Source organism: Mercenaria mercenaria, chromosome 8 (genome assembly GCF_021730395.1).
Source record: "Mercenaria mercenaria strain notata chromosome 8, MADL_Memer_1, whole genome shotgun sequence".
Lineage (NCBI taxonomy): Eukaryota > Metazoa > Mollusca > Bivalvia > Venerida > Veneridae > Mercenaria > Mercenaria mercenaria.
Genome location: NC_069368.1, coordinates 10,095,302 through 10,112,998, shown reverse-complemented (window position 1 = coordinate 10,112,998; position 17,697 = coordinate 10,095,302). Strand labels below are relative to the sequence as shown.

Sequence of the window (17,697 nt, the reverse complement as noted above, 5' to 3'; positions counted from 1 at the left end):
TTTCATCTGAAATATCTTGCGAAGTAAAGATGATACTATCAGGTTTGCACACGAAGCGAACTTACATCAATACAACTTAATTATTAATCTTAAAAAATAACAGCGTTTCCTTCCTATAACACTAACAGCAATGTGATATGGAGTATCTTCGCCGATTGGCTTTCGCATTTCTGCACTACAGAACGATATGGAACAGATTTAACTCTTAGCCTGCTGGCGGCAAGTGATTCTGCCTTTGCGACCAGTGCAGACCAAGATCAGCCTGCACGTCCTTGCAGTCTGATCATGGTCTGCACTGTTCGCTATTCAGTCAGTAAATTTTCAGTGAACACCCCTTTCAATAATAAGTGGTACTGCCCACATTGAATAATGGACCAGACCATTTTAGAAATTTAGCAGGGTTAGGGTTAAAAGTGATTACAAGTTCAGACAAATGTTGTGCATGCCGTAGGGATATTAATCACCCAGTCACCTGATTGCTTCTAAATTTAAACTAATAATCAGCGAAAATCTTATTGCTTGTATGAAGCCAAACAGTGTCTTACTTTCCAAATACTTTTTTTTGCATAATTACTTAAACAATTTTATGACGTCATGTGATACGTTTTGAAAAGCATCTAACGCTTATTGATCAACATTATGTATACAATATGCAAAACATTTTAAGTGTATTTTAACAAAAATGAGATCATACCTGTATCTATTGTAGATTTGAAATTCTTCTTATCATTTGCAAACTCCAAAAATTCTAGATATATACAGTTCTTATGAAGAATTATACCGTCTTAAATTAATCTGTGTGTAGTTTTTCTTGGAACTGTCAACCTTCCTATAGGATATGTATTAGCTAGGAACAATGATTCCTGTATCAATACGATTTAGTTTAATTTAATACATAAGTGACAAAATTACAGCAACACGAATGGAATAAAGATAAATGACTCCGCAGGGGATCGGCAGAAAAATGAGTGGACGGTTATAGTTGATATCATCTATACGATATATTTCCCAGCGTTGTTGAATTGCGTGAAGCTATATTCAACATTCTTAACGGTTTGCTTAACAGTTGATCATTTTAAACACAGAAAAGGAGTATAAGGGACTTTGTCAAAAATCAACCCCTACCCTATGAAAAATAAATATATTCCACTTTATCCTTAACGATCCATAAATGACAAGATGTAGTCTTACAGATGAGTTAAATGCACCGCACCGCACAGCGCCAGCAACACCCCCTCGCTCGCAACCTCGCTCATCCGACAACACACACACACACACACGAAATGTAGTGTGTGCCCCCCTCCCCCCCCCCCCCCCCCCCCCCCACACACACACAACAAAGACATTATATATATTATTATATATATTACCCTGGTATAGTGCGTCCGCCACATTTAGCAGAAAATAGTTGACATAATGATTAATAAGAGTTGTTCGAATCCTCCGTTGTCATTTTTATTTACAATAAGCTCAAACAGTGAGATGTGGACACACTGTCTTTGAATTGAGTTATTTTTCAATATAATTTGACCGAAGGCATCCGTATGTTATGTATCTATTTAATCGTGATTTAAGTAACCGTTAGCTTGATTGCTCAGACGTCGCATCTTTGAAAACTTTGAAGAGTTGTAGTATACATCAATAAAATCTGTGAAAAAGACACTTTGGAAGCATAAAACGCAGCCGAGCCACATAATAGCAGACTCGGTTTGATGAAATACTGATTCCTGTGATAGTTAAATAAAATCTGTGAAAAGTAGCAATCCAAGCAACATAATATTACATAATAATCAAGTCTTAAAAATCACATTGATACAGGATTAAGTAGTTCTGTTAAATGTAAAAATATGTAATTCTGATTTAATGTTTGATCATTTGTGTTAGATGCAACAACAGTCACGTTCTGTCTGGAAGGTATTACTTTGTTTGATAGCAGTGTTTGCTTCTAAATAGCCTTCGTTTTGATTTGATACACAGTACAAATGAGTCATCTTCTCTGGAATGAGGGATACACGTTCTTACTTATCTTCTATTTTAGTACATACTTTATAGCACTAAATGTTTTTAAAATGAATTCACCGACTGAAGAACTGGCTTAACACACATACTGAAATTTAACAAATACTCAGAGAGCCGATCAGCGTTCGTATATTAATATAAAATTATAGTAGTAATACTATCCTGCTTTTCTAAATTGGTTGGCAAAGATATACCGACTAGTCAATTTACAATGATTGCCTTGGTGCACCTTGGTGCTGCACTCAGCAGTTAATCTGTTTATAAGGTCACAGTGGATTTGTCTTCCGCAAATGAACATAGTATGATTGCTTTCTTATTGTCTGGCAGTGCCATATACAGTTTTCTGTAATAACTGTTGTTATTCCTGGAATCGCTCTGATTTAACACGCATACGGAATTTTAATATGTACGTTCATCTGCTAATTAAACTAGTACAAATTGCTTAACATTACCCTGATAAATTTCTAAAATGGACTGGCCCATCATTCAGTTTGGGCAGTATCATTTATTATTTAAAGGGGTGTTTACTGAAAATTTACTTATTGAATAGCGAACAGTACAGGCCATGATCAGCCTGCACGGACGTGCATGCTGGTTTTGGTCTGCACTGGTCATAAAGACAGAATCACTTGCCTCCAGCTGGTTAAAAGTTAAATTTGTGAAAATGATTAGAGCCCTTGTTAAGAATTTCATTTGGCAAAATGACAGTGCCGTGTACCGTATCGGAATATTTCAACATGCCGGGACTGTATATAAGCAACATTGCACAGTTACAATGCTCACAGAAGAAAATACACGATGTGACCACACAATATGAAAGATGCAATCAGCCACTAAGCAAGTTGAAAGTAAGCATAATGCAAAGTACAACATTGCACGTCACATTTTGCTACCAGGGGGCGCAAGTTCGTAGTTTTCACGAAAGGTAACTGGAATATCCGGCCTATAACGGATTTTAATTAGCTCTTGGCTAAAGGTCAAAACAGTCATCACTGACTCAAGTTCATATTCTACATGTTCAAGATGACAGTTTTACACATTATTAGCAATCTGCAAAATTCTGTCCTTAACAGCCAGTTTAATTTGTGAAATCTCAGGAATTTCAAACTGTAAGTCTTCCATTTATATCGCACGTCACTTGTAAATAAACGCAACATTAAAAATAGATAAAGTTAAGACAAATTGCGATTTGCAAAAAGGGGAAGTAACTATTGTTAGATCTATATACATATTCGGATATCCTCGATAATCTTTTCGGTAAACAATTATTCAAAGTACGGAAAACCACGACCACTTGAACATAGCGCCCCCTGTTATTAAAATGTGACATATACTTTAGAAATGACATTATGCTTACTCCTATTTTGCCTAGTGCCTGATTACATTTTCCTTGTTGGTTGATCACTTCGTGAATTTTGTTCTTGGATGCATTACAGATTAACCAGTATAACCACAGCATGTTGAAATATTCCAATACGGTACACGGCACTGTCATTTTGCCAAATGAAATTATGATATAGACATCAGAGTCTAAGCAGCAAAGAAGTTGTAACTTCCAGCACGCATGGTATCATTGTCAGCAGGCATGGTATCATTGTCAACAAGCATGGTATCATTGTCAACAAGCGTGTTAAAGGTGCCAGCATGCATGATTACTATACCAGTAAGCACAATGGGAGTGTCAGTGAGTAAATTGTAACAGTAAGTAGGCATTGTGTAATATTTACCTAAATATCATTCCATAGCCCAGTGATTTATATCTCATGCTCAAAATCGTTATTTTCTGTTCTGCGCATGTGATATGATTCGTAATTTCATATCACATGTCCAACAGCACTATTTTGTTTCTCATGTGATATTATTTTTCATATTTCCTACTGAGCGATTGATACTTTCGCATTGATTAAAAGACTGCGACGATCAATACTGAGTAGGGGCTTATATATATTATAGGAGTAAATACATGCATTATAGAACCATGCCGTTTTTTCTTTTTTATTGATCTCTCCGTGCCAAAGATTTCTTAAGCAACTTTTTATCAAATATTGATTCGAAACTATAATAATCGGATAGGAAATGAAGTATTTTAAACTTAGAAAATGAGTGCTCACACTTATATGTTTCGTTTAGAAATAAGAAAGTTATCGTCGTTTTTCCAATGCTACTGCTGTCATTTACGGCATCTGACAGAACGTTGAAATACGCGCATAAATAATTATTATACGGGTTAACGATATGTAAACGTCTTGGCCAAACCTATCATATTGTTTGAAAAGTTGCAAAGTCGCCACAATTTCTGAATTCTAACAAGAAAAGACCCCTACTGTCTTTATTGTTTGGTTAGTAATGACTTTATAATGTTAATAAAATGATTTAACTCATTATCTTGATTTTCCAGTAAAACGTTTCAACCTTTATATGTTTTCGGTATAATAAAGTAAATATTGCATTTTTGAGAGGGTGATATGAAAAATGTTCACCGCGAGATATATGAATATCGACTGAGGCGCTAGTGATTCTAGTTGATATACTTTATGAATTATAAGCATTTTCAATTTTTGTTTCAATCAGATCAGGTTGGAAAACTCTGCTTTTATTTTATCAAGGGGAATAATACTATGTGTGAGCAAAGGCTATTTGCTAATTAATAATTCCGTGCGGTTTGGTGATTCTAGATGAAATTCTTACGAACGGATCTTTATTGGATATTTCTTTTGTGATAAAGTTCCCAACAAGCGACAGAAAGTACCAAATAAACAGTACGGTATGAACAGACTTTGCCGTTACATGTTATCCTCAGGACCCAACAAATGTTCTCTCGTTTGCTCGGACGGACAAACATCCGGACGGACAACGCCAAAACAATATCCCTACATCTTCGGAGGTGGATATCTATCAGAAAACTTCTTTCAAACAATGCAGCCGCCCATACATCACTCAACTGGAAATACAGATATATGTAAGTATAAACATTGTACACAGGCCACAAATGAATGCATTAATAAAGGACGGAGTGAACAGATACACCGTACAAAGCAGGACTACGCCTTGGAACAGTCCGGTGTCAAAACCACAATTGGAGCTTAGTAACACCAAATCCCACTCTTTAAACCCCACCGTGTTCTTATTCACACATAACAGTGTAAATAATACTTAAAAAGCGGTAACAATTCGTCTGCTTACAGCCAGAATGTGATATCAGCATATGAAATGAAAAGGCTGTTAGCACCTCCTGACGAATTGCTAGTTTGTTGGCAGCAAAATTGTAGAAGAAGAAGAATTTGCCTATACGATATAGTATATTATGTGTGTACGGTTACAAACAAAGCAATATTGAGTCACTAAATGATTATTATGAAAACTTACTTATTCAGTATACCATTTTTTCATATGTTTGACGTCGCTGGAGTTTGACGTCGCTGGAGTGAAATAATGCCATTGCATTATTTTGGTATTACACAAGTGTAATAAAGATTTGACGTTGACGTCGTTCGAAGTATAACATACGTTAGTCAAATCACTTACTCTATAGTAGGTAAAAAAGAATAATTTTTGATGTTTAAGCGGGGAAAAGCTAAAACGTGATACAAAGAATATTACTCTTTAGTCTTCCCACATTGAATTTATCAAACTCGTTGAATTACATGTAAAAATAAAACGCTCGACATAGCCTCGCGTTTTATTGTTTTATTCAACTCTTTAATAGATTCAATATGAAAAGACACCCATGTTTATGAAGATATCATGACCATTATCAATGAATCCTATCAAATATATTATTTAAGAATGTCATGCAGCTTTGATTCTCTTTCCTAATCAAACGTCTTTGTCATCAGTCAATCGTGTTACAAAGATCAAATCATGTTCTGTCGAGGTCTAGATCTAAATTGCTTCCTATAGCTACTTAACTTGCTAGTGCAGGTTACACCTTATCAACCTATGTATCATTTCATTGACCTGCGTTCCGTTTATTTAGTGCAAACTTTCGTATGTTGATGTTGTCTCATGACAGATTCATTGTTACTAAATTTGTGCTGAATATCTAAGATATGTGCATCATGCAAAAACTGACATGAGCCGTGCCATGAGAAAACCAACATAGTGGGTTTGCGAATAGCATGGATCCAGACCAGCATGCGCATCCGCGCAGTCTGGTCAGGATCTATGCTGTTCGCTTTCAAAGCCTATTGCAATTAAAGAAACCTTTAGCGAACAGCATGGATCCTGACCAGACTGCGCGGATGCGCAGGCTGGTCTGGATCCATGCTGGTCGCAAACCCACTATGTTGGTTTTCTCATGGCGCGGTTCACATAATTATTTCTTAGAACTTTATGAAGCATTAATGTTTTAATCAACTTTATTTTGCAGTACAAACAGCAGTAAAACGCTGTATAGATATTAATATAAAGCTTTCTTGATAAAACAGTTTTGAAAACCCTAAGTATCTTTTTCACTTTCTGCATCAATAACAATGTCAAAAAAGGACAACTATTTAATAATAAATGTCTGATTTTACCATTATGTGTTTAACACGATGTTAATAGTGTGCGAGTTTGCCGACAAGTATCATTTTGGTCAATAATTTATGAGTGAGATCTTTACCTTACCTAGACGTTTTTCTAAGACCTTATTATTCTTCATTAATGTTTAAAGAACAATAGAAAGAATACTGATTTTGACTCAACACTAAATTGGAAAAATATTCAAATACAATAAGAAATACTGCAGAATTACGTATTATACTGCAACAAGAAAAAGACGTTTTGAAAATTATTTATCAATTTCAATACGTTCGTTTTTGATAAGACGCACTTTCAGTGAAAATTCTTTTGGTTCAATGACCAATAAATAATTCACAAGGCATTAGGACGAGTGCTTATTTTATTAGGCAAATTATGGGTTTAATACTAAAAAACAGACGAAACGCATTAAATGATGCATATAACTGCAACATACTACAATCTCTTTACGTCTAAATGAACTGTACCTAATTGAAGGCATTGCCAATAAATGCTCATGAAAATAAACAATAGCATTATCAGTTTCTCCAATATCATCATTTCAACAACGCTGTAAACATCTCTACTGTAGGCAACACACATTTGATTTTACTGGAATGTCTTTATATAAGTGTTTCACCCATGAACATTTGTAATATGTAATTTCAGCATCGTATAATTTCTTTACATGTGTCTTTAGGTAATTTGTTTCATATTGTGTGCAAACTTTATGATTTGATAAAGTATAAGCCAATAACAAAGTCTTACTAATTTTTATTTCTTTACACATATTGCATTCCTAGTAATGCTGTATAATATAAATGTGTAATGAAAATTCGTTTAACGAAAATATGGAAAAGCTGACCGGAGTCAGACATGCATAAAGGACAAGAGTTTCAAGAAATAAAACCCTTGGTTCAAATCAGAACAAATGGCTTCTTTTGGAATTCTCTGAACATGCCCGCTATAACCTAGATACGTTGTCAGAGTTACTATAGTGTCCTGAATGGCATCTTTGTTTTCAGGATCTTCTGAGCACTTGAGGTAGTCTAGTGCAATATCGTCTCCTTCTATGTAATATTGCCTCCACAATCCTATGCCATCTTAAATACAAATGTAATCAAGAAAACATATTCTGTGAATATTAGATTGAAGCAACTACAAACATTCCCGCCGGCACAATTGTCTACAATTTTTGCATTTCAAGACCTTATCCAGGGTCTGCGATTCCTCTCTAAATTTAAACGCATTTGACATACATCCCCGCCGGTACAGCTGTCTACAATTCCTGTTGTACCAGACCTTATCAAGTGTTAAGTGGAATTAGCTGACAATTATTTGAAATGACTGCTACAGAATCATAAATATTCATGGAGAGTATGCAAGACAAATTGCCTAGATTAGGTTTTTGTCTAAGAAATAACTCATTCTTGTGACTTGTGTATATAAGCACGTTTATACGTACAGTGCAGCAAAATGTTAAAAACATCGTACATGTTCACTTTACACTTTATATACAACAATAAACCGTTTTAAAAGGTGTTCGATAGGACGTGTAATGTCTTATATTGAAAGAGAAGTAAATGTTGCACATTGTTACAAAGACGCAATATCAAATACATGGAACATCTTCTGCTCACTTGTTTTACCAGTTTAATGGTAATGTTTGCGGGTTAAGTCTTGCTGGTAAGTAACGTAAATGATAATGTAGGGATATGATATTGCTTTTTTTATGTTTTCGGTGTTTATCGAAATAAACGGCGAATATAATCTGATAAACTCCTGCCACTCATAAATTATCAAATCTGATACCGATTACGTCACAAAAGTTTACCGAGCGTACTGAAAGCCGGAAACAATATGACGATGACGTCGTTAAAATGACGTCATCTTTGCGATGCTTCCTGATAAAATTTCCCGCAAATTTCGACATTTTATTGAAATAAACACAACAAAAGTAGAGTTTTAGACATAAAATAAACAGAAAAATTGTTGGTATCGATGTAATATCACGGTAATTTCACTCGTGAACACCAAAAGTTGTTATTTTCACTCGTGGCTGCGCCACTCGTGAAAATATCACTTTTGGTGCCCACTCGGTGAAATTATAACGTGATATTACACCGAAACCATTAATCATCCTCTATTTCTTTAGGCAGCAATAAAATAGAATATAATCGATCCATCCTAGCATCTATTAATCCGAAAATAAACTTTACTACAATTATTTCAACTTTAATCTACGATTTAAGACACATATGAATAATGAATATGCCCTAAGGCTTGTCATTTATTAAATATAACAGCTCTAAACTGCCAAGGAGGATTAAAAGAAGATATGGATAATATTATGACGATATATATCAATATAAATAACGTATGATTTCTTTAGACTTTAAAGTTAAACGGCGGTAACGTCCTAACAAAACTTTTAAATATTTTTTCTTGGATTTCAGATCACACCGAAACATTTATAGGTCATGTGTCGACTTCACAGGTTTTGGTGGTAGAAGTTGATTCCATGTGCCGCTACGGGCATTTATTTAGACAAGAGCGGCTACCTTGGGGAGGTTTCCAAACGTTAACACAATAAACGATATATGGCAGTACCTTTACAGGAAACCTGAACACAAGCAACTACATACGATTACGATATACGACCGTAATCTCTATATGAATCGTTAACACGGTAAACGATATACGGCCGTAATCTCTATATGAATCGTTAACACGGTAGTAATCTCTATATGAATCGTTAACACGGTAAACGATATACGGCCGTAATCTCTATACGAATCGTTAACACGGTAAACGATATACGAATCGTTAACACGGTAAACGATATGCGGCCGTAATCTCTATACGAATCGTTAACACGGTAAACGATATACGGCCGTAATCTCTATACGAATCGTTATCACGGTAAACGATATACGGCCGTAATCTCTATACGAATCGTTACCACGGTAAACGATATACGGCCGTAATCTCTATACGAATCGTTAACACGGTAAACGATATACGGTAATCTCTATATGAATCACTAACACGGTAAGCGCTATACGGCCGTAATCTCTGTATGAGTCACTAACACGTTTAACGCTATACGGCCGTTATTTCTTTATGTGTCGTTAACACAGTGCACGACATACAGCGATACATTCTCAATGAAACGTTTGAACATTAGCTAATGAAGGGGATGATTGAATATTTACTAATATGTGTATTTTGTATAGAAAGAAAGAAACTTTTATTTTCGTGTTAATAACATTGGTACAATATTATAATGGGCGATCCTTTCCGCTGGACGGCGGACATAAACACAGTAGCGTTCGAAAACGCGGCAGTCAAAATTTCAAACAGAATGTTCAGCGATACCTTGAACTCCTTTTCCTCACGGTTGAGATTAAAACTGAAGCTTCTCGTGTGTTCCTTTTTTGCTGTTTTATCTATTTATTGTAATTATAGACAGTTGATATTTTTGTAGTAAGATGCCGTAAAAATTTAAACATAACGACTAGGTGGTATTTCTAGAATGTGTGCATTTATATGGATTTATATAACTTTGGGACTGGCAATTGATCTAAAGAGAGCCAACATGTTTTTTACAGATTTTATCATACCCGTATAAACGAACAAGAAATAATCTTAAATGGAATTTCTTTATAATTTAGTGGTGACTTGTACAAGCATCTCAAACTTTAAACGTTTCTTTCTTTTCATGGCAATGTGAAAATTTATTACACTTATGTCTGTGCCATTTCTTCAATATTCTGCATACCAGTGTTAACAGCAAAAAGAAATGTTAACTGCTGAAGATGCGCGCAGTTTGTATCATAAGTAAATATATAAACAACAACAAAAACAACAGCTAAATGACTTGCATACTCATCAAAGGAGGTGTTATGACTTTTTAGATAAATGTCAGAATTGCAATTACTCCTACAAAAGATATTACACTTCATATAATTAGAAAATCTTTCAGTGTATTAGCTAATTAGTCTTTAGCACAAACAACGAAGGTTTTACTTCCCATTATTTCTCAAAATAATGAAAACAGGACGGTGTAGCTATTTAGAGTTGGCATTTTAAAATTTTATTATCGAAGTAAACATATTTGTACACCTAGTTTATTGTCTTCCTTTTAAGTATCTGTAACTCAATTTGTAACATTTGTAAAACATATTGCCATGTCACCAATTCAATTATCTGTTCGAAATTGTTTCCTGTTTCAAATAACACTCTTACCATTTTATACAAATTGAAAAAATTAGGGAAGAACTGTATGTACTAACTGGTCTGTCGCAAAAGGATCACTGTCTTTAAATGGTATTCGCTGCTGTACAGCTATAAGCGGTAAGTTACGCGTTATTGGTTGATTTCTCCATTCGACCTTTTTACCTCTCGTCGTCTGCTTTTTCAGCAGCCGAATGTTTCGTCTCTATACGAAGTATGACATGGGACGCTGGAAACACAGTTATGTTTTCTGTATATATTCGTATATGTAATGGCCATATAAGAATAAAAATGATAATGATATAAATGCAATTATTTAAATTGTATACAAGAACGATATCAACATTTGTTTTCCTTGGAAATAGTTTAGACGCTTGGGAAATGCTTAACAGTGTAACTATAAACGATGGCGATAAAAAGTTTACTTACAGTTCTTATTGTGATTACCCTAAGTTCAGGTAAGTTAATATAACTTTGTATAAACAACAGTGTGTGCAAAGTTACTTTGCTTTATTATTAATTCTGTCTCTGTTAAGGTATCATGACTGTCTCGGTTTCTACATTTGTTTAGACGATCGGGTAAAAGTTTACCTAATATGTTTTTGTACGCGCACCCATATCTTTTTCTTTGGAGTCATGAAAAATAATTTTCAGTGGAATCAAATTATATATAACTTTTAATAATTGTTCATAGACAAAATATATTCTGTCCATTGCTTTACAGAGCATATATCCAGCGAAAAATACAGTTAGTCCGGATCCAGTAGTCACATCCTCATTCATTTGTTTTAACATTACATCATTTTTATTACATTGTAATCCTGTATAGAAAAATATACCAACATAATCGTTTTCGTCGTTCAAATTGCAACGTTTCTGCGAACAATTTTCGTTTCTTACTTTGAGCTGATTTGTGTGAATGTTTGTTTTTTGAAAAGTTGAGAAAATTAAAAATAAAAATGCATGCCATTTAAGTAGTCTTTTCTCTATTGTATAATGTAAGTGTACTGCAATTAAAAAATTCTCACTTTGACCCATACGCATATGAGCCGTGCCATGAGAAAACCAATATAGTGGGTTTGCGACCAGCATGGATCCAGACCAGCCTGCGCATCCGCGCAGTCTGGTCAGGATCCATGCTGACTGCTTTTAAAGCCTACTGCAATTAGAAAAACTGTTGGCGAACAGCATGGATCCTGACCAGACTTCGCGGATGCGCAGGATGGTCTGGATCCATGCTGGTCGCAAAGCCACTATGTTGGTTTTCCCGCGACGCGGCTCAATTATCATTTTAACGCCTTTATCAAGGTAGTGCAAGTGCTAAGTGTCACTTGCGGACTTCTTAAAATTAACGAGTGTCTGATTGTATTTATGATGAAGTAATTCCATGCTCTATATTTTGCAAGTCTTCTAGAAGTGAACTGCCAATGCAAGGTTATTTTCTTTACAAAAGTGTTAATTTACCGAATGATATCCAATACGCTTCAGTAATTATGTTATGCCACTGTAAAATATGGAAAGTTACTGAATATTCAATTAGACAAAGTATTCGGCTTAAAGTTACTGAATATTCAATTAGACACAGTATTCGGCTTAAAGTTACTGAATATTCAATTAGACAAAGTATTCGGCTTAAAGTTACTGAATATTAGATTAGACAAAGTATTCGGCTTAAAGTTACTGAATATTGAATTAGACAAAGTATTCGGCTTAAAGTTACTGAATATTGAATTAGACAAGGTATTCGGCTTAAAGTTACTGAATATTCAATTAGACAAAGTATTCGGCTTAAATCCTTGCATGTATCAGTGCTATACACTGGGCACGTTAAAGAACCAGGCTGTCTATTCGCAACGAGCTAGGCTAAGTTAGCCGGACAAGCCTGTATCTGATTTCTGATCTCTCTGTCGTGGGGGCTTTGTCTCACTCTGTCCCTCTGGTCAGATCGCTCTGTGTCTGTACCAGTAGAGGATGAATATTGCGCCCTGTGTGGCTGCATTTGAACTATGTAAAGCGCCTTTGAACGTGAAATTGATCATGAAGAGGGCGCTATATAAATCTGGTATAATAAATAAAATAAATAAAATAAAGTTACTGAATATTCATTTAGACAAAGTATTCGGCTTAAAGATTAATCGTGTCACAAATCAGTTTAAGGCCAACATGGAGGTAAATGTTTGTCGCCATATATCATTGCATGTAAGAACTCTTGTTCAGCCTTCGATATAAAAAAATTATTTAACTGATATTAAGTATACGAGGAGTGTTCCAAAAGTAATGTCATTTGCATCGGTTCTCCTATACTGCAAATGTTCTGATCATTTTAACTTGCTCTGCCCTTCAAAATACTCGCCGTCATCCTGAATACACCTTTTGAGCCGGTCAGTCCTCTTTTGGAAGCATTGTTCATACTCTTCTATGGGAACACCCATCAGATACTGATAAACAGCAGATCCAAGGGCATTTCTCGATTTGTATCTCTTTCCAGACAGATGATATATAAGTTTGGGAAACAGAAAATAGTTCCAAGGGGGCCAGGTCTGGCGAAAACGGAGGGTGTGGAAGGATGGTAACCTTCTCTGACTCCAAAAACTCAGTCACAATGCGTGCCTTATGAGCGGGTGCATTATCATGCAAAAGTCGGAGGTACTTAAGTCCTGTTTTGGGGCGGCGACTTTTGTAGTAGTTCTTCAATTTTCTTAGAACAACTTTTTTATAGAATTTTCCTGTGACCGTACTGTCTTTTGGTACCGGAATTTGAATGATTGGACCCTTATGAGTGAAAAAAGTACATACAAAATCTTCTTCACCGTTCGTTTTCGTTTGGCAATACTTGGGCGTCTCGCAATTTTGGTGACCCAAGTTCGGTTGAAATACTTCCGCTTTGGTTAAAAAATAATAAACCCAGGTTTCATCACCAGTAACTATATTATCAAAAACTTTTTTTGCTGTAATTTGGGTACATGTTCAGAAGTTTTTTTTTGCCATTGTTACACGGGTCCTCTTTTGTTCATCTGTTAACAAATGGGGTATCCATCTTGCATTTATTTTTCTAAGTTTTAGGTGTTTCTTCAAAACTCCATGAACTCGTGCTAACGACAAGTTTGTCATTCGAGCCAATTGCCTTACGGTGGATTGGGCATTCTTTTTTAGCAAACTGAGGATTTTTTCGATGTTACCTTTCGACGTAGTTGTTACAGGACAATCTGTGCGAGCAGCATCTTTGTGGTGCTGCTGTCCGGTCCTAAATTTATCTACCCACCTACAAATAGTCCTGTGAGACATTTGCCCCTCCCCATAAATGTTGCACACCTCACGGGGAATATCTACAAGCTTCATGCCGAGTAGCGACCTACCTTTTATGTAGGCCCTAATTTCAAGCACATTTTCAGCTCTTTTCCCAGTCATTTTGTGTAAAGTGTAATGAATACGCTATAAGGCAATGTATATTGTACCAAGGTCAGTGAACATGTGAGCGAGATATTTACCTATGTTACGATTCAGTGATCATTCTATCGATACGAGGTGGTTTTGTGTACACATGACACGATTTCCGCGAAATAAAACACAAATGACATTATTTTTGGAACACCGCTCGTATATTTTATGCTATTTAAAAAGAGATATTATCTTTGTTGAATTTTACCATCGTTTATGATATTTTAAGAAGTTCATTATGCTGTAAATTATTTTGACCAGCGTTGTTTTCTTGCAGAAGAAGGCAACAGGAAATTATTTCAAACAATAAGACACATTTGCAAATATAAAAACAACATTTTATCCCTCTGCATTTAACCTATGTCAATAAGTATTTCTGCTAGTACATGTATTTTGAAAAAAAAATCTTTTTAATAACACTTTTCGTAGACTTGACAGATATCTTCAAATCCCTGTTGATTAATCTTCTATGTTGATCGCTTTCTTGTATACAATGCTTGTAACTGTTTGGCAAATGAGTTAACTTTAACTTCATAGAAGTTAATAGTCGTCAACATCCAACCTCTTTTATACTCTTTTATAAAGTTTTCAAGTTTATTCAACAAATTCTCAGCTTGTATACATACAAAAACATGAGACAAATACAAGATTTTAAAGAAAACATTACAAAATAGTTACGCAAATATGAGGGCAACACAAGGAACTGATCCCATTAATTGAATCAAAATGTTTTAATTAAGGAAACTGTTAATAGAAATGGAAGCATTCCAACTGTTGCGCCTTCGAGGTTAATTGTATATGGAATGATTTAAGCTGTATGTATTCTTGTTAGTGAATCTTCTTTTACTAACACCATCATAATAGCTCTACAGTACAAAAAGGGCTCATTCCTTCCAGTTCTTTTGATAAAATAAAATAGACCTTTCCATGACAAAACCTGTATTAATTGAAACAAGTCAAAATTGAGATAACAAAATATTCATGAAGAACATTCTTTTACCTCTCAAATCTGAATATTTAAAGAAATTGTCTTCACTGTTTAAACACTTACAATGCTTTTAATTAAGTCACCAAAGCCATTTAGACAAGTGACCTTATGAACATCATGAAAGCAGTATGACGTCGTCGTATATGGTTTGTATTTTTATGACATTTATGCAACATATTATGCGTATCACTAATTAATCATATTACATATAAATAATTAAAAACAGTTTAAAATGATTTTACTGAAAAATAACTTAACTGTATTTTTGGTTTCATCAAAGGCCTTTTATCTAAACACCTCTTAATTCTCATGGTGCATTGTACTTTGGAATTTTTGTTGCCATGACAACACAAATAACATTTATTTGTACAGTATGGTAGTTTTGCTTTTAGATATCTGAAATACAATACTGTAGTTTCTATTTTAATTTGTGCATGGCCATAAGAAAACAGTGATTGTTCAATATTTTAAACTATTTAATTTTATGCAATAAATATAATCATGTCACTAATACAGGTTTTCTCATGGAACGGCCCAAATATTTTGAGAGTGTCAAAAATTCTTATGACGCTTTAATACGTAATGGCTGTTGAAAAGATATGCCTAACTTCAAATTTATCCTCCAAACTTCAAACGGGATTCTTGCAACAAATAAAGATGCCAGCAAACAATTCAAATTCCATTTGCCCTCATGCGTTTGGGCTAAGGAATAGAAGGTATTTATTCAAACAGGTATTTTGCATTATTAATTCGTCATTATAGTTAAACTTTACTGAATTTAAACGTTTTAAGAGTATGTTTGCACTGATTAAGTATAATTTCGATAGCAGCTGTTCCTTAATGCATATTTAAATATCATAATCATGCTTCTATTCAGCTTTTATTTAATTCATATATTCTCTATCATCATGATTTCATTTATCCCTTCTCATTCGTCATGACTCACTTGACGAACTTGTTTCTTAATTGATACTTTTAGGGACGAAATCCACTTTAGTTTTGCCCTAATTACATGCATTTTATCAGATACTCTAGCATTACTACCAATTAGATCGAAAGCAAGAGGTTATGACGTCTTAAATCAAACTGTCGATTACAGCCAGTGACCTTACTTTAACATTACATAGCGTCTCGTTGTTATAGACTAGTCTCTAGATTAGCGTCAGATTTATTGTTATAATGTCAAAATTGAAATTGGGAATTGTTGTACCAATGGTATAAATAAATGCAGTCTTAATGGGAAATTATTTCGTTTTTCGCTCTACAAGACTAGGATTTGGATTTAAATAATATGTTACCAATTAAACTATTAAACGGTAAAGATAATGAGGACAGGTATAATTTCAGTATATCAAAAATAACAATATACTTGTAATTTATATACCGCGACTGAAGATAGGTGTTATGCGGCCAAGCTTGAATTGATGTGACTTAGTCCCAATTCCCAGCCCAATTAGGAACAAAAACCACAAACAACTAAGAAAATTATGTGAAATAGATAAAACCCTCTAAAAGGAGACAAAAAAATATCCTTTTGTCAGTGTTATTATACACTGTACTGGTGACTTGAATATACGAAATCATTTGAATATAAAATGATAAAACTGAAAAACATGCAAACACTGATCATGGAATGTGGAATTTGCCTTAATGAAATCCCATTAGATTCTTACAAACAAGATAAAAGGCATTTTTGAGATAACTGTTATTTGATGGCTCTGTCAATGAGATATGAAAGCCAACATTTCTATTCAATCACTTATTTTACGTCTGAATTTTTACCGTACATGTTCCAGCGATGATTTAAAACATAAAAGAAGTCATTAGAGATAATAAAATTAGAGCGTTTGTTTCCACAGATACGCTAATCACAAAACACTAATCATAATGTAAAAATAAGCTGTTGTTCTTTGCAATGGCAGTCAGAGAGACTGTATTTCCAGTGAAGAAAGCATTGATAAAGGAGAAAGTTCACTTATGCACCAAAATGGCCTAAAAACTGAAAGTCTCTAAATGGAGTAAAGAAAATGTTTTCTTTCATCAAGAAGTATTGTTTTATCAAACTGCACAAAATATTTTACAATATATTCATTATAGACGAAAATATCGGACATAACTGAAAATACGTTTAACATCATGGGTATGGGAAACCTTCAGTTTTAAACCAATTTCTTAAACATATCTGAAATATTCGCTATGAGCACAGCTGTCGACCACAATAAAAAATGACCATAAATTCCGTGAAATAAGCTGGACCTATGGTCAAAAATTTTTTGTGGTCCTTGAGTGTGCTCACTACTAAAAACATTCCCAAAATGACCTAATTATGGTAAAAAATGCCCGTTTTCTTAAAATTATGTGCTTTCAGCAATATTCAGTTCAATAATAAATTTGTTTATAAAAACTAAATTCCTTATAGTAGATAAACATTCTGGTAGCTAACAATAATGTAGTTGTCAAATTATAGCCAATTTGAAAATTTAAAAAAATTGCATAGGCCATATATATTAAAGGCT

General features: G+C 34.4%; 1 protein-coding gene across 3 annotated transcripts in view; it reads left to right on the top strand.

Moving 5' to 3' along the window:
* LOC123523074 (limbic system-associated membrane protein-like) overlaps window positions 1–17,697 on the top strand; it is a 157,599-nt gene that overhangs the window by 93,130 nt on the left and 46,772 nt on the right. The window contains exon 1 of one of the 3 annotated variants that reach the window (XM_045300685.2): window positions 10,964–11,213. The exons of the other annotated variants lie outside the window; for them this stretch is intronic. Within the exon in view, the coding sequence (XP_045156620.2) occupies window positions 11,162–11,213 (52 nt within the window). The 5' untranslated portion in view covers window positions 10,964–11,161. Of the gene's footprint in view, window positions 1–10,963; window positions 11,214–17,697 lie in introns of those variants that run through there. 3 annotated transcript variants of the gene reach the window in all.